Source organism: Anser cygnoides, chromosome 3 (genome assembly GCF_040182565.1).
Source record: "Anser cygnoides isolate HZ-2024a breed goose chromosome 3, Taihu_goose_T2T_genome, whole genome shotgun sequence".
NCBI lineage: Eukaryota > Metazoa > Chordata > Aves > Anseriformes > Anatidae > Anser > Anser cygnoides.
Genome location: NC_089875.1, coordinates 9,435,280 through 9,462,882, shown reverse-complemented (window position 1 = coordinate 9,462,882; position 27,603 = coordinate 9,435,280). Strand labels below are relative to the sequence as shown.

General features: G+C 40.9%; 2 protein-coding genes and 1 long non-coding RNA gene across 9 annotated transcripts in view; all 3 read right to left on the bottom strand.

Annotated features, from left to right (window-relative positions):
- Positions 1–3,324, bottom strand: part of RTN4 (reticulon 4) — a 46,807-nt gene extending 43,483 nt beyond the window's left edge. For 2 of the 7 annotated variants that reach the window (XM_066995429.1, XM_048060923.2), the window contains exon 1: positions 3,198–3,324. In XM_066995429.1, the coding sequence (XP_066851530.1) occupies positions 3,198–3,309 (112 nt within the window). In that variant the 5' untranslated portion in view covers positions 3,310–3,324. Of the gene's footprint in view, positions 1–688; positions 1,243–3,197 lie in introns of those variants that run through there. The other 5 variants (XM_066995426.1, XM_066995425.1, XM_066995424.1 and 2 more) reach the window with 4 other exon arrangements.
- Positions 3,325–4,504: 1,180 nt separating this feature from the next.
- On the bottom strand, positions 4,505–9,402 carry LOC125182435 (uncharacterized). Its single transcript, XR_007162185.2, has 3 exons — positions 7,234–9,402; positions 6,229–6,288; positions 4,505–5,814 (listed from the first exon to the last, which is right to left on the bottom strand). It is a non-coding gene; the product is annotated as an uncharacterized lncRNA (long non-coding RNA).
- Positions 9,403–10,685: 1,283 nt separating this feature from the next.
- CLHC1 (clathrin heavy chain linker domain containing 1) overlaps positions 10,686–27,603 on the bottom strand; it is a 48,533-nt gene continuing 31,615 nt past the window's right edge. The window contains exons 18-20 of the mRNA XM_066995519.1: positions 20,785–20,855; positions 17,341–17,406; positions 10,686–10,738 (exon numbers count right to left, since the gene is read on the bottom strand). The gene's annotated coding sequence lies outside the window, so the exon portion shown is untranslated. The remainder of the gene's footprint in view (positions 10,739–17,340; positions 17,407–20,784; positions 20,856–27,603) is intronic.

Sequence of the window (27,603 nt, the reverse complement as noted above, 5' to 3'; positions counted from 1 at the left end):
GTTTTAATGGCCTCCCAACAGCTCGTGCACTTGCAGCTAAGCACAAGAGAGGCCGAGGTGCAGCCGCAACCAGCAGCCACCACCGGGGTTAGGGATCCACCGCCATCAGCGCCTCACGGGGCCGGAGGCCCTGCGGGAAGGCTCTGGCACCCGCAGCGCCGCGACTGTTCCGGGGGGCTCGGCCCCACGGCAACGCTTCGGGGCTGGGGGCCGCCCGCCCTGAAGCGCTGCCGGGGCCCGGGGGTGGGGCGGGAGCCCGGCACCGCTCCCGTGCCGTGCCGCCACCTTTGTGTGAGGGAGGGGCGCGGCGCCCCCGGCCCCAGCGTCCCGACGGGAGCAACCTCGGCCCCGGAGCGAGGCCAAAGGCCGTGCTGCCCCCTTGAGCGGGGGTCCCGCGGGGGTCCCGCGGCCGTTCCCGCCCCCCGCCTCGCGGCCGTTGCCATGCGGCGGCGGCCTCACCCCACGGCCCATGTGCGAGGCGGCGGCCAGGCGGCGCCCCGCCCTCCCTCCCTTAGCACAAGAAAGAGGGGAGGGACGCGCACACAAAAAGAGGATTTTTTTTTAAAAAAGGGGATAAAACAAAAAGCTGGTTTCCTGCGCAGGGTGCGGCGGCGGAGCGGGGCCGCGCCCGACGGCGGGCAGACAAAGGCAGCGCCCCCCGCCCGCCCGCCCGCCCCGCGGCACTCACCGGCCGAGCCCGAGGCTCCTCTCTTGCGGGCCGCGGGAGGCTCCGCCGGGGGCGAGCCGGGGGCCAGGGGCTGCTCCTGGGCGGGGGACGGCGTGGTGGCGGCAGAGGACGAGGAGGAGGAGACGGCGGCCGCGGGGCTCCAGCCGGGCTGCGGCGGCTCCGGGGCGGCGGGGCGGGGCGGCTCGGTGGGGCCGCTCAGCTCCAGCTGCTGCGGCGGCCGCTCGGGTAGGGCTGCGGCGGGCGGCGGGGCCGGCTTCCTCTCCATCACCTCCAGCTGCTCGTCGAAGTCTTCGTCCTCCTCCTCCTCTTCCTCCTCCTCCTCCTTCTCGTCGTCCACCACGAACTGGTACTTGAACTGGGGCTGCTGCGGCCGCGGGGGCCCGGAGGAGGAGGAGGAGACCAGGGGCGACTGGTCCAGCTCGTCCATGGCGCCGGGAGCGGGCGGAACAATGAGCGGGGCTGGGGCTGGGGCTGTGCCGCTGCCGGCTGCGGGCCCGGCCTCCCCGCCCTGGTGACTCACCGCTGGGGGGGCGGCGGGGCGCGGCCGCCCGCCCCCCGTCCCGCCCGGCCGCTGAGCGACGGCGGCGGGAGCCAGTGGGAAGCGATGGGGGCGCGGCTCGGCCAATGGGGCGCATCAGCCTCATGCATATGCATGAGGGGCGGGGCCGGTGCAGCTGGGCGCGGTGCCGGCTCCGGTTCCAGCCCCAGCCCCAGCCCCAGCCCCAGCCCCACCCCCGCGCTGCCACCGAGGATGCGGCGGGGCCGGGTTCGCCCCGCACCGCCTCGCCGGGCTCGGGGCCGGCCCGGAGCGAGCGCCCCGCTCGGCCTCGCCGCCGCTGTGAGTCAGCGCCGCCCGCCCCGCCCCACCCTGAGCCCGGCCCGCGGTCCCCGGCCCCCGCGCCCCCCGGGCTCCGCAGTGCGGGGGAGCCGCTCGCTGGGCCGGAGCAGCCCGGGGCCGGGCGGGCTGGCGGCTCCGCCGCAGCCGGGAAGGCGCTGGGGAACGCGGCCTCACCGCAGCGCGGTGCAAAAGCAGCACTCGAGCACCAGAACTTGGTGCGGCTGGAAAAATCGTGAGGCGTGCTGGCGCCGCGCCGGCTGGCCGGAGAGCAGACATTTTGAGGCGAGGCGGCCCGGTGGGCGCTGCCGCCGCTCTGCCCCCGCTGCTCTGCCGGGCGGGCACGCAGCCGCACGTGGCTTCGTGGGCCAGCCCAGAGGCCTCGATGCAGCGCTGGGGTTTGGTAGCGCAGCCTCTCGGGGACACCGTTTTTACCCTCACAGCTGCCACGATATGACCACGAGGCTCGCAGTTGCATATGCAATACCTCCCCAGAGTTGTTTGTTAGGGATTTTAACCCGCAGATGACTTCTCCTGTCTGCACTCACTCACGGAAACGCTGCTGGCTGGCTGAGACAAACCACGCAAGGCAAGGGCGCAACAAATCTCTGCACGCCTCCCCACTGCTGCACGGCAAAGGGCGTGGAGAGGCACGCTTGGCCTGCAGGCCCGTCACGCACAACCACATCACCTGGAGCACGGAACGGGCTCCACTCACTGTATCTGCCTTCTGGGCTGCATTTAGGTCTCAGGCACCAAGTCACTGTCCAGAAAAAAACAGGAGGGCTACAGGTGGATGGAGGGACATTATAGGGTCCCAGCACTCAGCCCTCTTTTGTCTCAGAAAGACGTATTGCCTTGTTTTGTAACCACTGTTCAAACCCAAATATTTGGGGATAGGGTGTGTTGCACTACTGGTACTGGGAAGGCTATTCTAAAATACCATTTTCCAAACAACTAGAAACCTCCTAATTTCCAGTCTTAATTTGTTCAAGGCACATCCTTTTCCCACTATTCCCTTTACTTTAAACTGTTCTTTTCTCTGAATTTTAATTCCTAACCTGTTTAAAGGGATACACCTTGTCCATTCATTGCCTCCTTAAGCCAGGCTAGAGCAGCTCAGCTGTCACCCTTTCCCTTGCTGCTTCCAGCAGCCTTTGCCTGCACCTGTTCCAGACTCAGTTTGGGCCAGGTGAGTTTTTCAGAAGGATGTACAAAGACATGGCTATTCCCTACCTCCACCAGGCACATCTAGAAGGATCATGGAAAGTATTTTTATAGCAAAAGTGAAGACAACACCACGGGGAGACAAACACCATGGGGATACAAAATTTCACAGCTGGTGAATAAGCACTTAACTAAAGACCTGTAAGGTCTTCAGACTTCATTCTGCCTTTCTTTCCCCTTAAGATTTTGTATTTTCTATTGACAAATTGTCCGTGTACATTTTCAAACCAGACCTTTTTACAGTGCTGTAAGGGATGCTGCAGTGGCAGCAGGATGGATGGACGAAATTAAAATAAATGTGTTGTTAAACATAAAACTTGGAAGTTTCAGTAGTGGCTAAATGCTATTCCTAGTTGTATTGTTACAGCCAGTGGACTTCATCGACAGAACTAAAGCCAGAAAAGGCCCAGGAAAATTAAGACATAAACTTGTCTTCTTTTTACTTACCTATTGCTGTATCTACCCAGTGTCCTACAGCAGCTGCCACGGTGCTGGTGCAAGCAAAGAAGATGTCAGCAATAGTGTGCTCCTCCTCCCAGCTGGCCAATGCGGAGCACATGCGCAGGGGAAAGCGCTCGCTTCATGGCAGAGTCGAGTCTCAGAACATTTTAACACTTTGAAAAAGATTAAAGTAATAAAGTGCATTAAGAAATTAGTAACAATCTGGTGATGGTTTTTATCTATGCAAATACCAGGCCAGATTTAATGACTTTACAGATGAATGTAAGTCTGTGATCTTCAATGGAATTTTACCCCATTCACCAGAAGATGACTGAGCCTGAAATATTTCATAAAAGGAAACTTCAGCTTTTCTGTGTACTCATTTATTACATAATATGAAAGTACACTTTTTTATTGTAAATCTGCACTTTTTGTATAGCAAATAGAAATATTTTGAGTAAGCTCCTTATAATTTCACCAGAAAATCTCATTTTCACATCTCTTAGTTAAACAAGAAAATAGAAATTTTAACATTCCATTAAAATATACTTTTAGGCAACAAAGTACTTTTAATACTTCATAAAATTCTGAATACAGACACAGTGCTGAAAGTAATTTTAACATATCTAGCCACAGTGATTTTTGGTCTTCTACAAGTAGGAAAAATCTATATATAATTCAGTTGATTTTATCAGAATGCTTAAAAGCAAATCCATCATCAGTTAAAGAGAAATGAAAGGGATTTTTATTTAGGGAAAGGAAGTGACTAAAGGTCTTGGAGGGAAACAGGAAGGGAGTTCCAGATTGCCTAGGCAAGTCAAATTAACAAGTGAGAGGGAAACACAGATCTGCAGTACCGAACATATACCGCAAAATACCCTTTCTTTTAGCTCTCAGAAAAATATTTTACTATTATAACATGAAAATTGTCAGCAAGTAGGAATACTTTGCAGATATTCATCAAGCTAATTTACAGATTTTCATGAGATGTTTTCACATAGCAAACTTAGGAATAAAACCATTCAGTTTGGTGTGTTTCTGAATTTCCACAGCAGAGCTGACAATGGCTATGGACTAGTTGTATTTTCATCTGTCCACCATGACCTTCTGCCTGATCTTACACAGAAGCAATATGATATCACAGTATATCATCGACTAGGTAAATAATTGTGAGGGGACAAATGCCGTGTTATGCTGTGTCACAGCAGGTTCAAACAGGAAAAACATTTAGTCTCAGGTAGCAATTTAAAAACCTGGAGTTAATGTTACAGGGACAGCTGGATTTCTGTCCCTCATTTTAAGCTCAAAATATGATCCTCCAGATTTCAGACATCATCTCTTTATCTCTGGAAGGATAAAAAGCGGCAGTGCCTTTGCTTACAGATTATGCCTGTGCTGCCGTGCCTTGGGCATCAAGCATGTTTACCTAGCACTTTTGTCTTGGTTTGAATGCTTGCTGTACTTCTTTTCAAGATCAGCAGTGGGATATTTTACAAAATCACTCCTTAGTTTACTAATAACGCAGCATACTGAGGGAAAAAAGTGTTAAAACAACAGCACAGAAGGATTGCCAGCTCCTGATGGTAACAGGCAGGTTTGCTCTATCAGAATTTTCTCTAGGGCCTGCCTTTCAGCCTGGTCCTCTGCAATAATTAACATTTTCTTGACAGTCACTTTTTAAACCTTTTATGTTCTTTTGTGTTCCAGGCACTTCCTATTCTGGGCTTGTTACTTTACTGTGAGCTGACTTAAGTTGAGCCAATTTTTCTACTTTTTCCCCTCCAATATCATCTTGAAAAATCAAAGCAACCCATTTCTACAGAAAGGGTCCGTATAGCCCCGTCAATATACCGTATTCTGATTTAGATCTGTCACAAAAAAATCTTTAAAACTTCCTTCAGCCAGCCAGCCAGTGGGGTGCTGCACCACTCCATCTGCATAGATGAGACTGGTTTAAGGACAGCTCCAAATTATGTCAGCTGGCACAAGTGCAAAGTTACCACCAGCTGTAGCTTTAAATTCCTGCATCCAGGTAATTTCTGCCCAGGCCACAACTTGGTTTATTTAAGCTTCCATTCAAAGGAACCAGCTGATAACATTAAAAATGACATTGCAACAGAGGACAAGAATCTATTTGCTCGACCATTAAACTATACCAGCATATGAAGCATACCAATGATAATGCACAATGCTCTCCAGCAAACAAGGCTATGATCTAAAGTATTCACCTCATTAAACCTGCACAGGAATTCAACTTAAATTGGATTTTGGTCTGACTACTCTTTCCCTTGCAAACGAACCATTACGCCTAAAATACCGATTTTATGCCTTACTGATGTTGTGGGACCCTAAGCAGTGATGTCCTTCCACACCCAAATAAGACACTGTTTACACTGAAGAAAGATAAGACTTCTGTTCAAAACCATTCAAACACTGTAGCACTTCCATGTTCCTGGATAACCTTCTATCTAAGTACTGACCCCAGCTAAGGCTAGTTCACTTGCATGACTAACAAGTTCTCAACAAGCAGATAGTGGGGATTTAAAATAAGTATTTTCCTTGAAGTCCTCTCCTCTCTGCCCAGTCAGGGAGGTGACGGTTGGACGCTCAAGGGAATACGCTGCTGTGAATCAGAAAAGTCCTTAAGTGAAAACAATTATTACATTCTTACATTTTATTATTACAGCAATTCAATATATTAATAAGAAAGTTAATTAAATAAATGTATCCATTCACACCTTAATAATAGTGTATTAGGGACATAAAACCATGGAAGTGTGGCAGAATGACGTGCACTGAACAATTTTTAATATCACTATCAAAATTCACCAGGTCACTTTAGAAAATTTAAACATACAAGAATGTGAAGTCCTCTGAGACTGTCTGTGAACATTCACAAAATTGTCTAAGGAATCAGAATGAATGGTGCAAATTTTTCAAATTATCCAGAATGCAGATAATTCCCCAGTTTAGTTTCAATATTGCTACTATTCAGTCCCTCACACCTCTAAGAAATAAAATTAAATTATTCACTTACCAGTTTGGCCGCAATCATTCAGACTCCCGAGGAATATAAGAACCACCAGCTTCACTGGACCTAAACACAAAAAATCCATTCACTATTAATACCTCTTGCAAGCAGATCAAGGTAGTATAATAATTACTTTTTATAATGCATGATATCCGTTTATTATGATATCAGTATCATAATGCATGATACACGTTTAAGCATAAATGCTTAAAATCACTATCAAGTTTAGGTCTCAGCATCCCTCACTAAATCTGTACCCATGCATGTGTCTACACTGAAACGTTACAGCCTTGATACTTAGCCTTTTTTTAGGGCTTTATTATGGCTCTGTTTTATGCAAACATCCCACATACTGTAATTAATGTCGTGAACCAGCAGTGTTTGTTCCCTGTGTGCCTGGGGATTCAATGGAGGAGAGTCCACTGATGCCCAGTACCTTTCAGGTTCTTTGGACAGACGTATTTGTGATGTCCAATTCCCATGGAGTGAGGAAAGGAGGATGTACTCATTACCACACAAATAAGAGCACAGAAAGAACAGTTTTACAAGCTACAAGTGTAGTTTTAGAGCAGGAACAGAATTTGGATGGCATGTTGCAGGCTCAGAGTATCTAACATACATGCTCAACCACTGATTTCTTAACTTGGAGTGTACAAGCGACTGAGCTGAATTAGCTGAACAAACTAATTGAGGAAAATGTGTTCCCTGCATGTTCAGGGGAAGACACAGGTGGCAGGGGCTGACCTGGCAGCCCCACCATTCTGATTCCAGATGCTGAGCTTGTGATTCTGCTAGCTCAGTGACTTGAATTTACAATTCCAACAGCAAGCATGAACTATCTGAAAATATAGCAATTTATTCACATTATTTTAATAGCTTTTAAAAAAATAATAAAAAAAAATCTTGGGAATTCATAAAAGCTATAGTAATTTGGATTTTTTTTTTTAAGGGAAAGCATGTATACTTTAACTTAGAAATCAATATTTGCTCTTTTTAAGCATTAATATTTACCTGCTTAGGAAAGAAACAGTCTGGTAACCAACATTCAGGTTATTCCTTTGGCTGCCGAATATGCCCAGGGAGTAAAGAGACTGAGAGTAGCAACATTGTCGCCATTATTGTAGACAAAACTGATGGCACTGCTACTGGAACTATAAACCTTAAGAAGACGGGGAAAGTTTGCTTTGGAAACAGTACTGATTTTAAATGCCTCACATTTGAAAGGAATCAGCACAGCGTCTTCTACCACTTTGCTCAGTGCTTAATAGCTTATGCCTTATAACTGTTTTTATCAAACCATAGCAGCTGGAGTCTTCACACAGGTCACAGTGGTGTATGGGCGTTTCAGTGCATTTTTGACTTCCAAGGACAGATGGTATAGCACCTTTGGAAGCCAACACCGAGTCTGTGACTGCTACATCTTTTCTTATGAGCGTTTAGGGAGCTCTTCCTTTTATCTGGGTCAGACAAAGATAGGATGACTAAAAAAAATTTCAACATGACTACCCTGCTTTCTGAGTACCACACCAAGCTGATCAAACACGGAAGCCCTTTATCTCCCTCACCTTTCCCCACATAAAACAAAAAGCCCACCACCACCACCTCGAGCTTTTGAACACTTCGGACAATTTCGGCTAACTATGGCAGTAGTAGAAAATTCAAGAATATCAAATTCCTGATAGCTTTGTAAAAATCAGCAGCTGCCTAAAATACAAAGAGGTGACAAGCTCTCCTGTGGAGAGTGAGCTAGGGAGAACTCAGCTGTTGCCCATTGTGTTTTGCAGCCATCAGCCAGTATGCAGTTTTTATAAGCATGTCTGTCTCTCACCCAGATGGCAAAACCATGAAGGAGGATAAGAGACATGTAGAACAACTGAACATATTCCAGTATACACTGTAAGACCTGAAGCTATGGGAAACCTGAATTTCCTAGTTTTACTGGTTTTAGAACTGGTTTCTGACTGTTGTAGACAGGGATGAATTTTACATGAGTCACGCCAGTGGAACTGTGGTGAAGACTACCTAGGTGCAGCCACAGTTTTGGCAAGAGCAGAAAAAAAAGGAACATAAATTTTGTAGACCAAATTCTATCCAATATATCCCATGAAAAGGAATAGAAGCAAAAGGAAAAGATCTGGGAAAAAAATAGCACATTAAAGAAGTTACATAGGGCTATCTTATTGCCTAAGAAAAATCAAGGTTCTTCGGGTTTTCTAAGGCACAATTCTAGGCAGGTATTGCTTATTCTAAGCTGTTTAAAAATACATTTTTTTAGTACAAAGACAATTTTTACTTTTCTCATTGTAACTTGTGAAAAATGTAACATATTTCAGTAAAAAACAACTACTTGAATACCATATATCATCTGTTCAAATTACTCCTTCAGTACAGTTAATTAGCAAATTAACTGCTTTCATTCCATCAGTTAGAAACAGGTTGCTAAACAGTGCAAGTTTTAATATATGAGCCTGAAAATAATTATAACTTGACCATACCCTGGGCAGAAGTACCTAGGTTAACTGAAAAAAAAAATTATTCTGACTTTAGAGGTAGCTATTTGTTATTTGTTTCTCATCCAAATCTTACCCTCTTAAAGCTTTAGTAAATTAAATCAGAATTTAGAACCAGCAGTCTTTAAGATTTATCCAACTAAATCAGTTCAATAGAGTTCTCGTAAATTTTGCATTGGGCCATTGGAATATTGAACAGATTTGTCTGATGGAGCACGTTACAATCTTTCTGAAGCTAATATAGATGATCTAAGATGGCAGATGTTGTCTACCCTCAGAAACTACTGTAAAGCCAACCTCACTGTGTGATGACTAACAGCTTTCTGACATTACACCATAGTACTTTCTTTTACCTAGGGGCAGAAATAAGACATACACATGGTATTTCTTACAGTGTAAAACTGTTTTGTAAGTATCCCAGTTAAAAAATAATTAAACAAAAACAACAGGCCTGCTGATTGCCATTTCAAATAAATCTTTTCCATGATAGGAAGATATCCTCCTTGTGCCTATTCGTTAAACCTAAGAATTCCTCTATTTTGCTCAATACTGTGTGATCATGGATGATATATAGACAGTTTCCCCATACTATGGCATGTTCATGTAACTGATATGATGGCAAGATGTACCTCTGATCACTCGTGGTCTCTTTTCAACACTGATGCAAGTGTCATCCTTACCTTCTACTCTTGTCTCAGAAGAATCCTCAAATTCAGCCTACTTCTAGCCAATTTCCCTCAAAGATCATCACTGGTATCATGTCGCTTCTCATCTGACTTGGTTTAGCCCTTACAGCTTGAAGTTCATACAGATGTTCAACATTTGTACTGAACTCTTTCTCTGAGGCAAAGTATCCTTTATTTTTCTTCCAGAATGTAGCAGAAAGAAAGGTTGTAAGACATTCAGATGCATATGCATTTCATCTTAACTACATGTAATACTTCATTAAAATTTCCATCCTGTTTTTTTCTGCAAATTGGGTGATGGTTACTATCTCTGCAGACTCAGTCTCTCTGCCATGATCTAAGGCACTTATTTGAAAATCTACTGCTATGGCTGCCTCGGGATGTTGAACTTTTACAAGTAATTCATGCATCCCACTGCGGGATAAGAGGAAAAACAGCTGGGAGCAGTCAAAAAGGGATGCTAAAATGGATGAGACCTCCAGCTGGTGATGCACAGAATAGAAAGATCAGCACTGGCAACTGGCACAATCTAAAACTATCAACTTTCGTTCCCCCAGACTAAAACAGTCCATAACTGGATAATTCTTACTCCTTCTTATATCATCCATACAGCTCCAACCAAATAAAGGTAATCATTTTATTCCTAAAAGTAGTACATGATATAATCTCCCAGAGTTTTCAGAAATGGCAAGTGCTATTTGAACTGTTTTTTAATAAAACCATGTGCCCCTATATAAATATGTAATATATCATGCATTGATGCAATTTTAGATCATTTTATGGCAACTGAATGGCATTTAAATTTTTGTCACATTTCTAAAAATATGCAGTTTTTAAACATAGTATGTTAGCGATTTTGTCTACCTCCACCTGGAAATTTCATTTCAGATCATGGTATTCCTTCACTTCATGGTATTCCTTCATTCCTGCAGTATTTATGCATCTATAATTGTGTGTGGCACATATATGTATATGCAAAATATGAACAAAAAAAGTTAAATATGCTGTCTCTAGCCTGATGGGCTGTTTGTTTTTGTTTTATCAGGTTCATGTTTACCCTTCCAGAATGCCCAGGCATGCCAGCCGAGTATCAAGGCTCACTGGATTATGCAATGTCCTGGTATGTTAAAAAGTTGGTTCCTCCTACACACAGTTCACAAGGCACAATACAACAGGTGGATGAAAGACCTTGCGCCATGGTGTTTTGGAAAAATGAGGCAACAACAAACCAAAGAGGTCAGTGGAAAAGCAGCAGTTTGCCACCTACCTTTATTGGTTAGTTGATTTCTCTTGCAGATGTTTTGGATTTGCAAACCAGATCTAGAAGGAAGCAAGAAAATATATACATGCATCGAGAGAAAAAAAATTGATCCTCAGTGAGCTAAGAACAGCATCTCATAATGTTAAATTTGAATACATAGGCAGTTTAGAACATATAGCATATATGTTCTGCACTATATATTATATTATAGCTAATTGCACACACTTCTGTGCGCTCTCTTCATTTGTAAGCTTCTAAGACAAAGACTGCATAAACTCTTATTTACAGAGCATACCACAACAAATCCACAATCCTGATCACAGCCCCTGTATGATACACAGATATTACAAATACCTCCTGCCAGGCTGGCCTTATATTTTTCTTTTTTAATCAGGTTTCTCACAGCTCCACAGATAAGCCAAACATATCAGCTGAAAGCACAGCTGAATGAGGTGCCAGTAACCCCCAGTAAAGTTCAGAAGAATCACTGTGCCCATGAAGTTAACAGCACAACATGTAGAACAATTTAATTTCTATTTATTCAGCTTTAATTCAGGCTTCATGTCAGCACATGCCTGATTTGTTTTAAAATCCTGAGTACAGGCAACAAATAGCTGTGTGGAACATGCGTATGCAATGTATGTAGCCATATCACCTGGGGCAACATCACATGGGATTTGACAAGATAGGCGGGTTTGGGGTTGGCAATACTCGGATAAGGAACACACAAGATTACTGCAAGAGATATTGTTGGGTATTTGTATTCTCAGTGCTGCTACACCGAAACTCTGACGCCAGTATAAGCTGTGTGGTACTCTTCCAAAAGTAATGGCCATCTAATATAGCGAGCATGAAGAACGGCTGGCTGTTCCTGTTGGTGAGCCCGAATTAAGTCATTTTCTCAGGAGAAGCAATGCAATACTGAAGCTAGGAGTTTAAGGGCTTGTCAGCGATGGTTACGTGGGGAAGAGTTTGAAATGGCAAAAAAGGGAAAGTGGGAATCTATGTACAGAAACTGTGAATGACAGCTGAGCAAGTTCCCTGTGCTTTCCAGCCTGGCAGGGAGGAAAAGCCAAGCAGTGTCATTCAGCAGCAGCTGGAGGAGAAAGAAAACAGGCAGAACAAAATGGAACCTGCGTCCCTACATTTTCTGAAAGAATGGCCTGTGGCCAGACATGAGAGGATTAGGAGAAGAAGAGTGAAATGAATCATGACTGCAATATACAGTGACTGTAAAAATATGAAGACCAAAAGGAAAGGGCAAGAAATCCCCTTTTCTGTCACAAAAATAAATGAGGCAGAAAAACAGTGAAAAATCTAACTTCAGGTTACCTTGCTGTACTGAACATATTAGTGGCTTGATTGAGTTTTCTCTCAGGTATGTGCATGTAAGTGTCACCACACTACAATGCAGTTATTTATAAGTATCTGAAGGCAAGAAGACTAAAATATTAAATCTGGTGCAAGACAAATCCAGTTAAAGTATTTTTAATAAGATGAGGACTGTCTTTACAGCTTCACCTTCCATTCTGCTCATTCTAATTATATACAGATATTAAAATAGGAAGACATTACACTAAGTTAAACAATATTCTGAAAAAAACATGTATTCATTTAATGAATAATAGCAAATTTGAATCTCTGCATTTATGCACACCACTCAGGTTAAGCTTCTTAGACTAAGAATTCATCCTCAAATGACTATTAAGCAAAAAAACCCCACCCACAAATATAAGCTGAAAAGACATTTGAATGTATAATAATAAACAAAACCATTATTACAAAGTTAATGTGATGAAAGCATTTGAGAAGGACTCCACCTAAAACCTAGAAAGCACAACAGAGCTGGGAAAAAGTATCAAGAGGTATTCAAACTAGGAAATGAGCAGCTCAAGAGATGCAGCTATTTAACTCATGCAATAACATTGCTTCTTCAGATGATGCAAGTCTGATGTCAATAGACTGGTATGATGAAGTAAGAAACACAAGTGAGCTAAACTGGCAGGGGTCTGGGAATGTGAGCAGCATGAACCACAGAGAGGGGAGTGTGTGTGGGGCGGGAGAATACTTGAAGAAAAAGAAGTGGGTATTATCCCAGCATAAAGTTACCAAAGTTACCAGCACTAATGTAATCCTCAATGCCCACAAGGCTTTGAAGTGTCACAAGGATAGACCTGAAACCCTGCTGCATCTGTCTGAGAGCTGCAGATCGCTAGCTGAAGCAGCCCTGCAGAAATCATCTCCCCCATACTTCTCCAGAGGGAGCTTTTCTTCTATGCTGCTCTGCAGTGTAAGGAGCACAAACTCATTCTAAGACTACCACAGCACTTTGTGGCAGATTTATGTGCTCGTGGCATTTGTAGACTACATTGTTTTCAAAAGATAACCCTGGAAATGTGTGAAATCATGGAAATATTTGCTTCAGGAAAAAGTAAAGTGACCCTTAATTTTTACCAACCTGGGTAAAAAATAGGTCTAGAGAGTTTGCATTATTTATTTAAGAGAATTGTCACTAAAATCAGACACAACCTTCTTGTGCAGAATCATTGAGAGAATGGGAGAGAATGGAAGAATGCAGAGTCATGGAGAGAATGGGAATTGGGAGAATTAGCTCCTCAGCTTGTACAGATCCAGGCTGTTTCACTCAGATCAATACACTGCTGGGAATTAGTGGCAGCTGAGAATCTGGCTTGCTACAGTTAGGCTTAAGTAATTCAAAACTAAATGAAACATGGGCTCTCTGAAAAGCAACGTATCAGAAGATATCTCTCTGCAGAAAAGTAACAGTCCAAGCTGAAGTCTGACACCAAATCCACCATGCATCACAGAAACATTGATGTAGATTGGACCATCTGACTCCCAATGTCCACCTTCCCAGTGCTTCATTCAGAGAGCCAAAAGACCATCCGCTCTTCACATATCCCTACACCACAAGCCAAAAAAGACTTCCCAGTACCCTACAACAAGTAGGTCTCTTCACAGATAAACTATAGAAATACTCTACCGCCAAAATTAGAGACATTTTTTCCTGTTATTGTCTCTGTTGCCCTATAGCAATCTTACTGTGTGTATTTGAAAAAGCAAAACCAAACTGGGAATACTACTATTGTTCAAACTTGAGCCCATATTCCCACTACTTTAGTAATCCTGTTTCTATTTGGGATGGTATGCAACACTGACACCAAAGAAATCAAGAGACGGATTTAGTAGGACCATGCTGTGATCTCAGGCTGACAAAGAACAAGCCATAAAAGGGCTCTGTAAAGTCTAAGAAGGCAAGAAAAAAAAATCTTTAAAGCAATTATTACTTATAATTATTTTTTTTTAGGTCTATGAGGTTTTGAGTAGCATACAATTTTTTATAATATGTGGCTTTACTATTAACTTGTTTTGAAAATGAGTGTTGCCAGTCCCTATATTTTTCAGAAACTAATGGAATGGGATGTGCCCATAAAACAAACTTTAACTGCAACTTTAACTGCACTCATTTTCTTGTATCTGCAAGTTTCATCTAATTTTTGCACTTGATTATCAGCTGAAGATTCTCCTGAATAAAGTCTACATATTTCTAAGAACAAGCAGTTCAGATATTTCTATTCTAGTTATCAACCATACCACTAGAACTGAAATAGCATCAATTAAAATTGTCATTGACCTCTCACAGAGTACTGATATAAGTGCCATTCTCCCCTTGTCCCAGCTGCTTTTTATACAACGGGGTATTTGATTTCCTCTGAACATTTGATTGAAAGATGAAACCATCCAATGTTTCCAATTAAAAACAGCTTGTGTTCTACAGTGGATTTAACTACTTCATTAAATCATTCATTATGGGTTTTCTCACTGCTCTATTTTTTATTCTTTCCTTCAATCCATAAACTTTTCACTTACAGATCTAATAAAATCATCAGGAAGCTTAATTTTCTGTCATCTGCCAGTATGAAAAAGATGTAATTAAAAATCATCACCACTATTCCATCTGCCACTTCTGTGCACTGTCAGTGCACCTGAGTCCTCTGTATGCAGAGTGTTAAGAAGTCTCCTGCAAATTTCTGTAATCTGAGCACAGAAAGTGTGTATGTTATCTAGATACAATTTAAACTTGGCATTTATTCCAGAATGTCTCACACTGCTCTTTCTCAACCCTAGGAATCTAGCTGCACTCTGGTCCATCAGGCAGCCAGTGCGCCTTCACGTGAGTGAAATGTTTCCCCTTCTTTTTGGGAGCATTGCCAATACACTTCCTTGCCTCATTCGGATATGACTGTCCTTCATGCCTATGTTTTGTTTCATTTAGATCGGCGTAATGCTAGACCCTTTCTGCTGATGTGTATGCATGCAGAACTAATAGACTTCATCTACTACAAAAAGATGCTGGCAGGAGTTTTGTTGGCAGCAGACAGGGTAAGCACATAACTCTCTCCATGGCTTAGTTACCCTGGTTGCCAAACACATTCAATATTGGCCTCAAGGTACTTCCTCTTGACCTTTAAAGCCTCGTGGAATCTCAGTCCGAGCGTGTTCTCCAATACAGCAATTCCCTCCCTCACCTTCCTGAGTGCCAAACAGGCTTGGCTGAGTCCTCCCTGTCCCACCCGCAGGTATACAAATGTGCCCAGCCAACTTGCAACTTAACTGCCCCTAGTGCCTTTCTCCTGCAGGAATGTCCACCTAATTGTGATCACCAAAGTTACACAGAGATTGCACTCAAGGCATTTTTTTTTAACTCTTTCCCCATAAATGCAGGTTTGGCATCCAAAGTTGTGCTGAAGTCCTTTATTTTTAGTAAATGCCATATTTGGTTGTTATAAAATAAAATAAAAATTGAAGTTGTTGCTCTTGATTACACTCTCCTCTTACCAAAATAATACAGAGCTTTAGGAAATACACAACAAGCACATGCTGATCCTGATGACAATTCATAACATTGGATGAAAAGATTAAAAATAGTGTGGTATAATTAGTATAAATCGATCCACATAGTCTGGCTTTATTTCAAACCAGTGAAACTTTCAGTAAGTAATACGTTTGTATGCAATATGTAATGGAAGGACAACACCAATTCCTTATTCTTTTGACTCACACCTGCAAATGAAAAACAGGAGCTCTCTTATTTGCTTGTACACCAACTGGCAGGTTTTGATTCTGCAAGTACTTGTACATGTGTTCCTCCTTCATAGTCACAACCTGCTCTACCCCGTATCCAAAACTGCTTAGTAGCAAAGCATTTGGTGGACTAGACCTAAGAACAGGACTTATATTTTTAAAGGTTTTACCTTAAGAAAATTAGGTTATATTCTGAAAATGAAACACAATTTTAAAACAATTTACTGTCAGCTTTTGGAGGAAGAGGTCTAGATTATATTAAAGATGTGGTAGTTATCTGAATATCCTTTCTAGCAGCTGACCCCTTTGGCCTTTGTGGCACTTGCCTCAATACTGCCAATAGTAACAAAGCACAGCAAGTTACAGAGCTTGTATCTATCGTCACACATGCATCTGCAACACAACTGTATGCAAATATGTAGTCACAATTCTGTTTCAGAATACTATTTCAACCAACAAGCTCAAACTAACTGAAAAGACTGTTTAAACAACAGCCAATAAGATTTTTTTCTCTCTTATTTATGTCACAGAGAACTTGTACATAGACCTCCCACAGAGATGGTTTTCATAGATTAAAAAAAAAAAACAAAAACGCTTCTTTTTAACCAGACCATACTTCAGCTTCCCACTAAAAGTTCAGTTTTCCAAGTAGCACCTCTTGGGAAAAAAATCACAAACATTGTTTCCAGAGAAACACACAGTTGTGTTTGAATGGAGGGCATAGCTTGTGTTTTTAAAATCCTGATTATACTTTACAAAGTACTGACATAGGCCCACATTGCAGAGGGCTTATTTCACAGCATTAAAACACAGTGTAAAATGAGAAGGCTGATCCTGGCCTCTTTTTTATCTTACTGGGAAGTCTGGCTCAATTACAATCTTCCCTCAGTTTAGGTCTAAGCCATAAGTTAACAAACTACTTGTCCATATAAGAAAACAAAATTATTCAGCCACTTTACCTTCCCAGGATCATTTTCCTTGAGGTCTGTTCCCCAATCCTGCTCCATGTGACAGAGATTTCCGTGACAGTCAGAGGTTAACACAAAGTGAATGTCATAAAAACCACGAGCGATACCTTCGCTGTAATTGCCATTGCAGGTACACTGCAATTGCTACAAATAAGCAATCATTTTTATCATAGTACAAAAAAAAGGTGTGGTTTAGTTTGTGCTTGTCAGAGGGTCTGTAGGAGTTTGCACAACAGAGGATCAACAGTGCTTTTATTTTAGCAACAAGAGCTGTTCAAGTGATGGTATTTAAGGAATGAGGTCATTTATTCAAGCTGTTTAGATATAACAGTGTTCAATGATGTCAGTCAGGCTCCAAGTAGATAAAAAGTGCATCATCTTATCAGCCAGGCATTTCTAGTGCTGGTGAGCTTCTCACATTTAATAAAGCAAGGCATGGAAAATAAACTCCATCCTGACACAGACAGATGCTTCTGAAGCCATATACACTTTATAGCAGAGTTGGAAAATATGAATTACAAGACCTTATGCATATGTCTCTGAATGCCTGTACTTTGTGTTAAAAGGACAAAAATCAATGTTCATACCTGAATTAGTAATTTTTCTCTCTATTAGGAAAGATTTCAGTAAGACAGATGTTGTAGCAGGAAATCCTAGGCAACAAAACACATTTCAATTACTATATTGGTGAAAATTATTCGGTAAAGTACTAATCTGACTTTATAATTTTATCCTGATACACTTAATTAACATGCAAGATTTGCCCCAAGATTTTTGCAGATGTTTGAATGTTACTATGCATCCATAAAAAGACCAAAATCCACTCTCTGAAGTAGCCCCTATTGTAAAAAAAAAAAAAAAAAGAGGTCATTGGCTGACATAGTCTGATATTAGTCAGTATGACCATAACCTCAGTAGAAATTATTTCATTTGGCCCATGGTCTTTACAACAAATTTATTTTCCTATGTAGTCAGTTAAAAAAAAATCATCCTTTTTCTAAATACAAATAACATGTTTACATAGATAGGTTTATCTGAAAACTTTAAATTTTGTCTCACTAACATATGTAAATCCATTATTTCTACTCACCTCAAAACTTCTTATCTGTTGGTAACTGATATGTCCTTTCTCAAAACACATTTCACAAAAAATATTTGTCACTGAAGTTTTAAACACATATCAGAAATACAATTATTAAGTTATCAGTTCTGTTACAATAACCCAGAAGGTAGGCACTGTAATCACTTTTCTGAAGAATTTATACTGGCCAAGTCTCTGCCCTGAAAATATTTACATGCATGACTTCAGTAAAAGTATTCACGTAAACAAAATTATTCATGTGTACAAATCTTCCAGACTTCAGCCAAAAAGATGATAGCACTGAGTAAAAAAACCATTGTTATTGTCCATAATACACTGAAGATAAACCAGGCTGTCAGGCAGTGATCTGTCTTAAATTTTTATGAAATGGTTTATGCCAAATAAATTTCCTCCGACTTCATAAATGCAAAACAAGTTATTTCCAGGCCTCACACACCTAGCGGATACTTATGTTAGGCTTTAGTAATTTACATCATTACAAAGATATCAAGATTGGGCCCTTGTAAGGGTAAGTATTTCAACAAATCCCATTATAAAGTTTTTAGCTTCCTTTAAATTGCGTTTTACTGTTTGTGTATTGAAGGAACAAGACTGCAACAGTGATGAGAAAGATTTACAGCCTAGTTTGATTTACAGTGCCTCGTGTTTACACGGAAGCCAAAAATATCCAATGAGCCTCACCTGAACACGTGAAAAATTTTTACTCAATGAAATAAGCCTACGTTGCTTAACAGCAACACTAATCTGCATAAAGAATATGTTCCAAAGAGATAACGTGAATTAACCCTGAAAACATGCTTAAACTCCAGCTCCCATTATTGTTTTGCATCCCCAAGGGACTGTAACATTAGCCCTAGTATGATATCATAAATCCAAGAAAAATTCAGTATAATTGAAAGATACCACAATTTCAAACTGTTCCAAATGTTATCCTGTTTAACATCTGTTATATTAAAGAGAAATAGAAGAAGATGGATAGGAAAAATATTCAACAGGGACTAGATTCACAACAGTTATGCACACTACTTGATTAAATCTTTCATTCTGAACTATTTTTCAAGCATAATGCATACCAAGCAGCAAGTAAACCGGAGAATTATTACACGAAATTCTGACCAAGTAAAACTAACAATTCAGTAATTCTCACTTTCCCACTTTATACCTGGACAGCAACCATCTAAACTGTAAGATAATCAATATTTATCTTAAAACAGAAAGAAGAAATGTGGATGTCTTTCTGTAGAAATGATCAGTGAAAGTACTGCCACAGACAGGGACAATACTGAACAAACAGCCAGAAGGTAAGCTAAGACATCAAATAAAACCAAATTCTTTCAGTTAGAAAAAAAAAAAATCACTGATGACTAAGTTATTCATGTTTGTTTCTGCACTTTATCAGTCATTCTTTTCTCTCTTCCCACCTAACAATAGCAGACATATATAGTTTTTTCCTTTCCTCATTACAAGATAAAATGAAAGCCTCTTTGAAAAAGACTCTGTTTTTTTTTTTTTCTTTTTCTTTCAGGAGCTTTCATGTTGCTGCTTGGGCACTGTATGTTTTCTCCTTTGTGTAGGCTGTGTGTAGCCTAGGTACCTGAACCTGTCCCAAACAAAAATTACGCCTGAAGCTAAATATAGAAAGCAATTTGTACCTCATCTACCTGTCAGAACCACAAATTGTTTATATTCATTGAAAAAGAGGAAAACCTGTTGCTAGCTACTGGACAATAGACAAACCTGTCTCCCTAGGCGGTAAGTCGCTGGACAGCCTCCTTCTCCAAAGGCACTCATTGAGCAGTCTCCTTTCTTTGGAACTCTCCCGGTGGTGGAATTCACAGAGCTCTTATTAATGAGCATTAGCATTGGGTGTACACACAAATTTCACACAGGAAGGCAAAAAGCAGTGAGCCAGTCCTTCAGTTAATGTAAACTGCCAGGGTTTTTTGGTTGGTTGCTTGCTTGCTTCGCTTTGCGTTACTTTTTACAAGCCTTGTGGCATTAGGCTGAACACCCATGCTGAGATATGACAGGTCAGAGGGGACAAATGCTTGGTTACTTTCACTTATCCAAGCTGCTGTTTTAATTTTGCTGAATTGCATCTGTGCTGGAAAAGTGTTTTTCAAGTTCAAACTGGACCACCTTATTAAACAGCATCAAGGCTACGTTAATAAGGATTCTGATGAGCATAAATTTCTTTCAAAGTTTTTGACCAACACTCTTCTGTCCATACAATCTGATAAATATCAGAATAACTATCAGTAGAAGCAAATGAAACCTATCTAAAGAATTCCACTATGCAAATTTCAACCAGGGAGATTTACTTCCATTACAACCAATTCGTAGGGTGTTAAGAGCATTTTACCCCTTCATTATTTCATGTTACCAAGCTGCTGGGTGATCTATGTTGTATGAATGTCTCATTTCATGGCTGAACAAAAGCTATCACAGCCACTTTCCATATCTGATTCAGAAAACCTGTTATTGCTTATTACAGATGGAGTTCAAATAGACATGAATGATTGAGTCTATTTCAGCTGTTTACCAGATATACTACCAATTACATTATGAAATAATAGAGGAAAATGTTTCTAATTTTCTGTTAATTGAAGGTAAATTACAGTTGTGCTACAGGTGAGAATAAACCAGCAAACCTCAGTTATATTAATTAACCTATGTAATTTAGGCCAACTGAAAATAACTCTTCACAATTTTTCTACATTTATATACTGGAGCATGTAATATGCTGGTTAATTGTGATGAGATAGAACTATTAATTATACATGCAAACAGAACAGAGTTCAAAAGAGTGAGCTTAGAACCTCTTAATTTCTTTGTTATTATTGGCTGGCCATCACACATCAGCTTTATGAAGAAATACCCCCAAACTGGAACGTGCTGTCATCTTGCAGTCAGCTACAGTATAAATTACCTCCCAAACCATTCTTCCGTGCGACAGTCAAAGCAGCGCCTTCTCCAGCTTGAGCCTTCACCAGCAAATCTCTGAAAATGGTGTCAGGGAGCGGATTTAGCACAGTCACACAATAATGCTGAGTAACTCTGATCCTCACTGGGAATAATTTCTGCTGCTGTCACTTCTCAGCCATTACATCTTCTGAGGAAGCTGCCTTCTTTGCTAGCTCAAGCTTTATTTGCTGTACCACCTCTGCCTTCAAAGTATGCTTGTCAACTTCCCAGATTAAAACAAACTATCCAAATGAGTTCCTTTGGGGAATGAACAATAGCTAATCCCTAGCCGTGACTTTAAAAATACTTCTGCCTTCTTTTCGTTTCTTCTCTTTAGGCAGGAATCAAATTATTTTTATTTATTTATTTATTTAGAATCATGCATCCAAATCTTCAAAAGGAAACATTTTTAAAAGAAACTTCTAACATAATTTCAACACCCTCTGCTTTCTTTCCCTTAGGGCCTCACCGTTTTCCTCATTTCCTCCAGAGCTACTTCCCTCTTTCTATGCTTGTTTCCTTCAAACACCTTCTCATCTTTTCATGTTTATTAAACAAAAAAAAAGTCCTATTTAAAATATTTGGGAATGAAACAGTGATAAAATTCATTGCTGGATAGTAAAAAGAACACAGAGCTTTGGCATGACAGCAAATCTATTCCCCTAGTTTTAAATTCCAGACAATCCAACTCCTTGAGGAATCTTTCCAATGAGTTCAGGAGACATTACATCTCCATAGCTTGACTTGGACAACTTACAGACAAGCACAAGGCATGATTCTAAACTACAACACACTTTACTGTTCTTTCTGGCTTACTTTTAGAGTAGTCAACAGCAGTATTCATATTCTATCTACTACTTGTTTTCCTTTGCAACCACAAAGTTAATCTCCATACATTACCAAGTTAAACCAAATCAATGTACTGTTTGTTTTAAGACTTCTTATTTAGTGCCAAGAGAGATGATAATGAAGACTCAAACTGCCCTGTGTGCCCATACAGGCACACCTTTATGGAGGAAGGAAGGAAGGTAGGGAAGAATGACAGCTCACGGATGTCTGATGCTTTCCATCAGGTGTGGCATACCTACTGAAACCAAGCGCTCTGAGAGGCCATTTCCAGACAACAGGTATTTACAGATTTCGTTTTCATTTTACTAGCAACTTAAGACATTGTGAAATCTATAAATTCTTGTACCTTCATGATTAGGTAAAACAACTCCATATTACATAAACTTTCACGTGACACTCATTCTACATAGTCCGCCAACATTTATGCTCTCTGACCAATTAAGTCTTCAAACCATAAGCATTAGCATCTGAGTCATTTAAAATAAGGATATATAGGCACCAGAATCCCACATAAGGGGGAATAGAAGCCAAGGAAGAAGCAGTTATAAGAAGCTTTTTTCAGCTTTGAAAACACTAAGTCATGCTCTGCAGACTGCTGAAATGACTTTCCTTTCCCAACTAGCCTATGTAATGCCTCTGCAACACTGGCAAACCACAGATAGGCTTTCTGTAAGAGCTCCTTTTTAAAGCTTCACATATCTGTGACAGCCCAAGCATTGTGCCACTTCGAGACATGGTCAGGGGACATTCTCTCTCACTTGCAGTGTGCGCAGTTAATTGCCTGTTTGAAGAACAGATCACATTTCTTTGGACTGAGATTCAAACTGGCAATAAGCTTATTACAGCCTATTAACAAATGTAATGTTTTCTGTTAAAAAGCTTTCCCACACATCAGGATACCACTCAGCTCCAAGAAACATGCCGTGCAAAGTTCTCTCAAATATTTCAGATGTACTAAGCCAAAAAAATGTAGATTAAATGGCCTGTACATTTACACCCCAGTAAAGGTAGGTTTCTCTTTCCCGCTCCACATGTTTTCATCTGCCAAAGCACTTTTATAAAACCAACACTGGGGCATTTTTTTCCCCATAAACACCCCAGTAAGAATACTCAATTAAATAATCTCTTTTACCACAGTGTAGCAGCCTAACCATGCTGGGCTCGTGGGAGAAGTTGATAGCTGCATGTGTCTGGGGATTCCACTTATTTTGAAAAAAAAAAAGCCCAAATCTTCTCAGGTTCTTCAGCTTTGAAAAAAGCTTGCTTGCAATGAAAGGAATTTCCTTTCCTGCCTTAAATCAAGTATTATTGCCTTACTGAAATAAGGTATGCTGTTAATATGGTCAGTTTTTCTCAAATATAAGGTATTGTTTGTTTTTTCTTTTCCTATGTAGACAGCGAGCAGTATTCTCAGTTCATGAATCTTTCTCATTCTTCTTCAACACTCCAGAAGTGAAATATTGACCCAACATGCTTCCTGCAAACACAGTGACATCACTGTGCCAAGCTTTCTGCAAACATGGGGCATCAGGGAACTTACTCCATAGGTTTTTCCTTGAAGTTGGAATTACATGACAAGCATGAAGGATGAACTAAAAATTTGCATTTCAACCCTATCAACAAAAAAGCTGCACATTTTTCATATTCTAGATTATGAATATCTGGAAATCTGAAGCCTTCTAAAAATGCAGAGGCTGGCCTAAAACCATGTAGAAAATATGAGGTTTTGCAGTCTCTTCTCTGTCTGTGAAGTCTACACAGCATGTTTGAGTGTGCACAGATGCAGCTGCTTAGAGCGGAGCCAAGCAGTCATGACGTCTGCAGAAACTGTGTCCAGAGCCTGGTAGTGACAAGAAGTGAAGACCTCCATGTCTTGTTACAGCCTTGGGGATGAACAGCACTGGGGCAATTTTCTTCCATAGACACCCCAGCAGGAATTCTCACTTGTTAACTGAGGGATCTTCTTGTTACCTATTGGTCTCACATGGTAACAGTGCAAGAACAGAGCACAAACCCTATAGATCAAGACTAACAATCTAAAAAGATACCATGCTAATTTTCCCCATGAAATGTAACAGCTACAGAAAATCCATTTACAGCCTGTCAAAGATGGATGAAAGAAAGAAAGAAAAATTACAAAGGAGCTAATTCTCCATTTTTTTTCCTGTTTAGTCATTAGTCAGAGCCCATTAGACCCAGTCCCCTAACAAGGACAGAAGAGCCCTGCAGATATAATGGGGAATCTGAATGTGAGGAGACCCCTTGCAGCACCCTGTGCACTGCCACCTGCCTACCAGCACCTTACTGTTGACAATGCTTCATCACCGTGAGTATCTTTGATCAAAGATCTTGAGTCAGCTGTGCCCTCCTGGTTTGTCTTGCAATGTGTCACTGCAGCAATACAAATATAGCCAGTCCGTTACTCTCAGATTGTCTGACTAAGCAGTTTTTGGCTGAGAAAACACTGTTATTTCACTACTGGGACGAAATTTTTATTTCAGATATAATCTTGCAGTCATAGAATTTCCTAGCTAGGGCTACACTTCTAAAAATCCAAGGGCAGATTTGGCCCTTAATGGGCAAACAGCTCAAAAAGGAATCCACAACTGAGCTTTTTTTTTTTTTTTTTTTTTTTTTTTTGTCCAGAGAGTTAATAAAGAGATGAGAGGGCACAAAAATATGGACAGAAAGCAAAATGTTAAGGATACTATAGGACCAAATTCTATTCTCGGTAAAACCATTCTCATTAAATAGAGAAATTCTGTAAGAATTTACTAAATCTAGTACTAAAACTACTTGTTTTTTCAAGGGTATGGAGAGCTATTTATTAACCCTGAGTCAGGTGTTCCTGCTTAAAAGTCTACATAACAGTAATCCCACATGCTGTAATTTTAATAAAATACTGACTGATCTTTTGGATCATACTCCATATCTTGACTCTGGCTTTTTATTTACTAGTTATGAAATATGGGAGTCAAGTCTTAAAAACAACAACAACAAAACTTCCTGATAAAATACATTAACTGCAGAAAAGTTGCCACTTAAGGTAGTAAATCAGATGCCAAAAAGTACCTTTTTGTGTGCATGGAAATAATGTGGCAACTTCTTGCATGCTGAGTACAGCTATCTCCCTCTTTACATTCTGTGCACACTCAGCTCTATACTGCATGAGCTGGTTTTGTTTACAGATGACAGGGTTTCTCAGCAACATAAGAATGTGAAGCAGAAACAGCATGTGTCACTAAGAACAAAGCAAAAAGTCAGTCTTGGTTTCCTTTCACAATCTGGTATTTTTCCTTTCATGTATTTCCCCTGCTATGCTTTTTGCCTACAGATTACCCAACAATTTTCAGAGCTTGTCTCAGGTGCACTTCTGCTGCGTACATAAAATATGCCCCAAAAGAAAAGGGGAAAGAAAGGTCATAAATATAAGTACATAGATGAAATGTTTCTGCTGCACATGCACCTACATAATACATACAACAGACGTAGGTCCTATTCTGTATTATTGGGAAAATCTCAGACCTCATGTGTTTTTAGGTCTATTGATAAGTAGAATCTTCTTAGCCTAAAGTTAATATTCATCCCACGAGTATTATGGGTGTTTCAGAATAATCATACTGATTTCATCTGGGCCAAGAGTAGATTAAAAAATGGCTTTAATTATCAACTTTGAGTTTCTGGGAATTCATACGCTAGAAAGACATTTAAACTTCTTTTTTTAAAAAAAAGTATTTTTATATATTTTTTTAAATGTTTATGTCATGGAGTAGAACCATTTGTCTCTTTGGCCACATTTGTCTGCAAATAACGTTCCTCAGTACTGATGTCACCACATTAATTAGCCTTTAAATGAAGCCCCCTAACTGTTACTGAGAACTGCTTTTTCACTGTCACTGAAATTAATTATCTTTTGCATCAAGCACCAAACTGATGGGCAATGAGGTGAATTACAAATAAATTGCCCAATATAGCCAACACCAAAGTGCTCTGTCATTTATGCAGTCCCTCTTTATCCTGGGAGAAGCAGGAAAAAAAGCAGCCTTGAGACTCATCATTTTTGGCAGGGTCCAGCAAGCTATCTAAACTGCATTCACTTACTAGCTCTAGCTTTGTTTGCTGGAGTTGAAACGAAGTGCAAAACAGCACCAACAACTTCTCGCTGCTCAGATTTGCCCCCTAACGGTTTATCTTAGGGAAGGAACGAAACTTGTTGCTGGACATGCTTTCACAGAAACAGTGCAAAAGAAGGAAAGAAGCCATGTCTGTTTCACTGTCCCCAGCAGGCTTATGTCCTGCATACTGTCAATTCACTCCTGAATATTTATATCGCTACCAGTCAACAGACTGTGTTCTTTCACAAACCGCCAGCCCAAGTGATTCCTCACAGCCAAGCAGCTGCTATTCTTCTCTGTCCTTTCCAAGGGCTCAGCCTCACAGTCACTAGATAGAAAAGATCAGGTTAAACAAGAGGAAAATTTACCAGTTCTTCTTAAGATCCAAAACAAACAGACACATTCATACACAGTTACAAGGACCAAGGGCACAAGAATCAAGCAATTTTTCAGATTCAAGGTATTTTGGAAGAGGAGTCGTATTAGAAGACTCCATAGAAATAACACTAACATATTGGTAACTAAGTCTGTGAAGAGGGTGGTTTGAGCATCACAGCAGAAACAGAGGTGATATCTACCTGGCTGCAAGCCTGTCAGCTTCAAGAGACCAAACACTCTGCGTAACAGAGGAGGTGATGGATTTCAGGGCAGTACAGGAACTATAACTCAGCACTTCCAGCACAATGGATGTCACCCTGACTGTAGATCTAACATATTCACCACATGACTAAGGAAACCGGAAGGGAAATTCTTTTTGTAAGCGTCATTCCTCTATTTTGTCATCTCTTAAATTACCCTGTAGCCAGATGGAGTAAGTGCCAAAGTTTTAAATCTGAAGCCTCTGTCTCACCCTTTCTTAGCAGGATGTGGGGTATATAAAAATTTAATAGTAAAACTTGAAGGAGTTATCTTGTAAAGAGAGTCACAGACCTATTCTCTTGGCTAATTCAGGCTGCTTACAGCATGGAGCAAAAATTAAGTTCTCAGAACAGTTTGTTTCCAAAACTTCCATTTAATTGAAGTAAATCACTTAAACAGGATGGTTCAATTTTATTTTCACAAACTTATGAAATTTTTACAGAATTTCGTCATGATTTGCCGAAGCAGGATTCTCCTTAGTAATACCAAATACAACTCGTTGGATGTTAATTTTTAACACCTTCCAGGCTGTCCATGGTTTTGTTGGTGGTGGTGGTTTTTACAGTGAGATAGATTCAAGGACATTATCAAAGAAAACAGATAAGTGGGTATTCATTTTCCTGGTCTTTAACATGGTCCACAGACTTAACGACAGTGGCATTTTCATAGGAGTTCGGCTCCAAGGTGAAAACAGCATCATGTTCCAAATGTGATCTTTAAAAAATTGAGATTATTATATATATTCTTCTTGTTCCCTGGATATCCAAAAAGGCATCATTTCAATAAAACAGAATGACTAACCTGAAGACTTTGAAATGCTTGCACAATATAGTTCAGAAGAATCTCTCTGTAGTTCCATTAAAAATAAAAATGACTGAAAAATACCACTCCTAGAATCTTTGTACTGATCAAGACTTGCTCCAGCTGGTCATGCAGATTTACCCCTGCAGGCCAGCATTTACTTCTGCCACACTAGTGCGACCTCCTCTTCCCAGAGGTGACAGAGAACTTCCTAGAAGACTAAAGTCTCACAGTCGCTTCTGCATTACATGTCCCAGGACTCAGAGGCCGTGTGTCCGGCATTCAAAATATTTCCATGTCTGCTACAGCAAGCTGCAGTGCAGGTACTGCCAGATAACATCACTGCTGTGTTCTGTTAGTACAGGAGTTTCATTACTGTA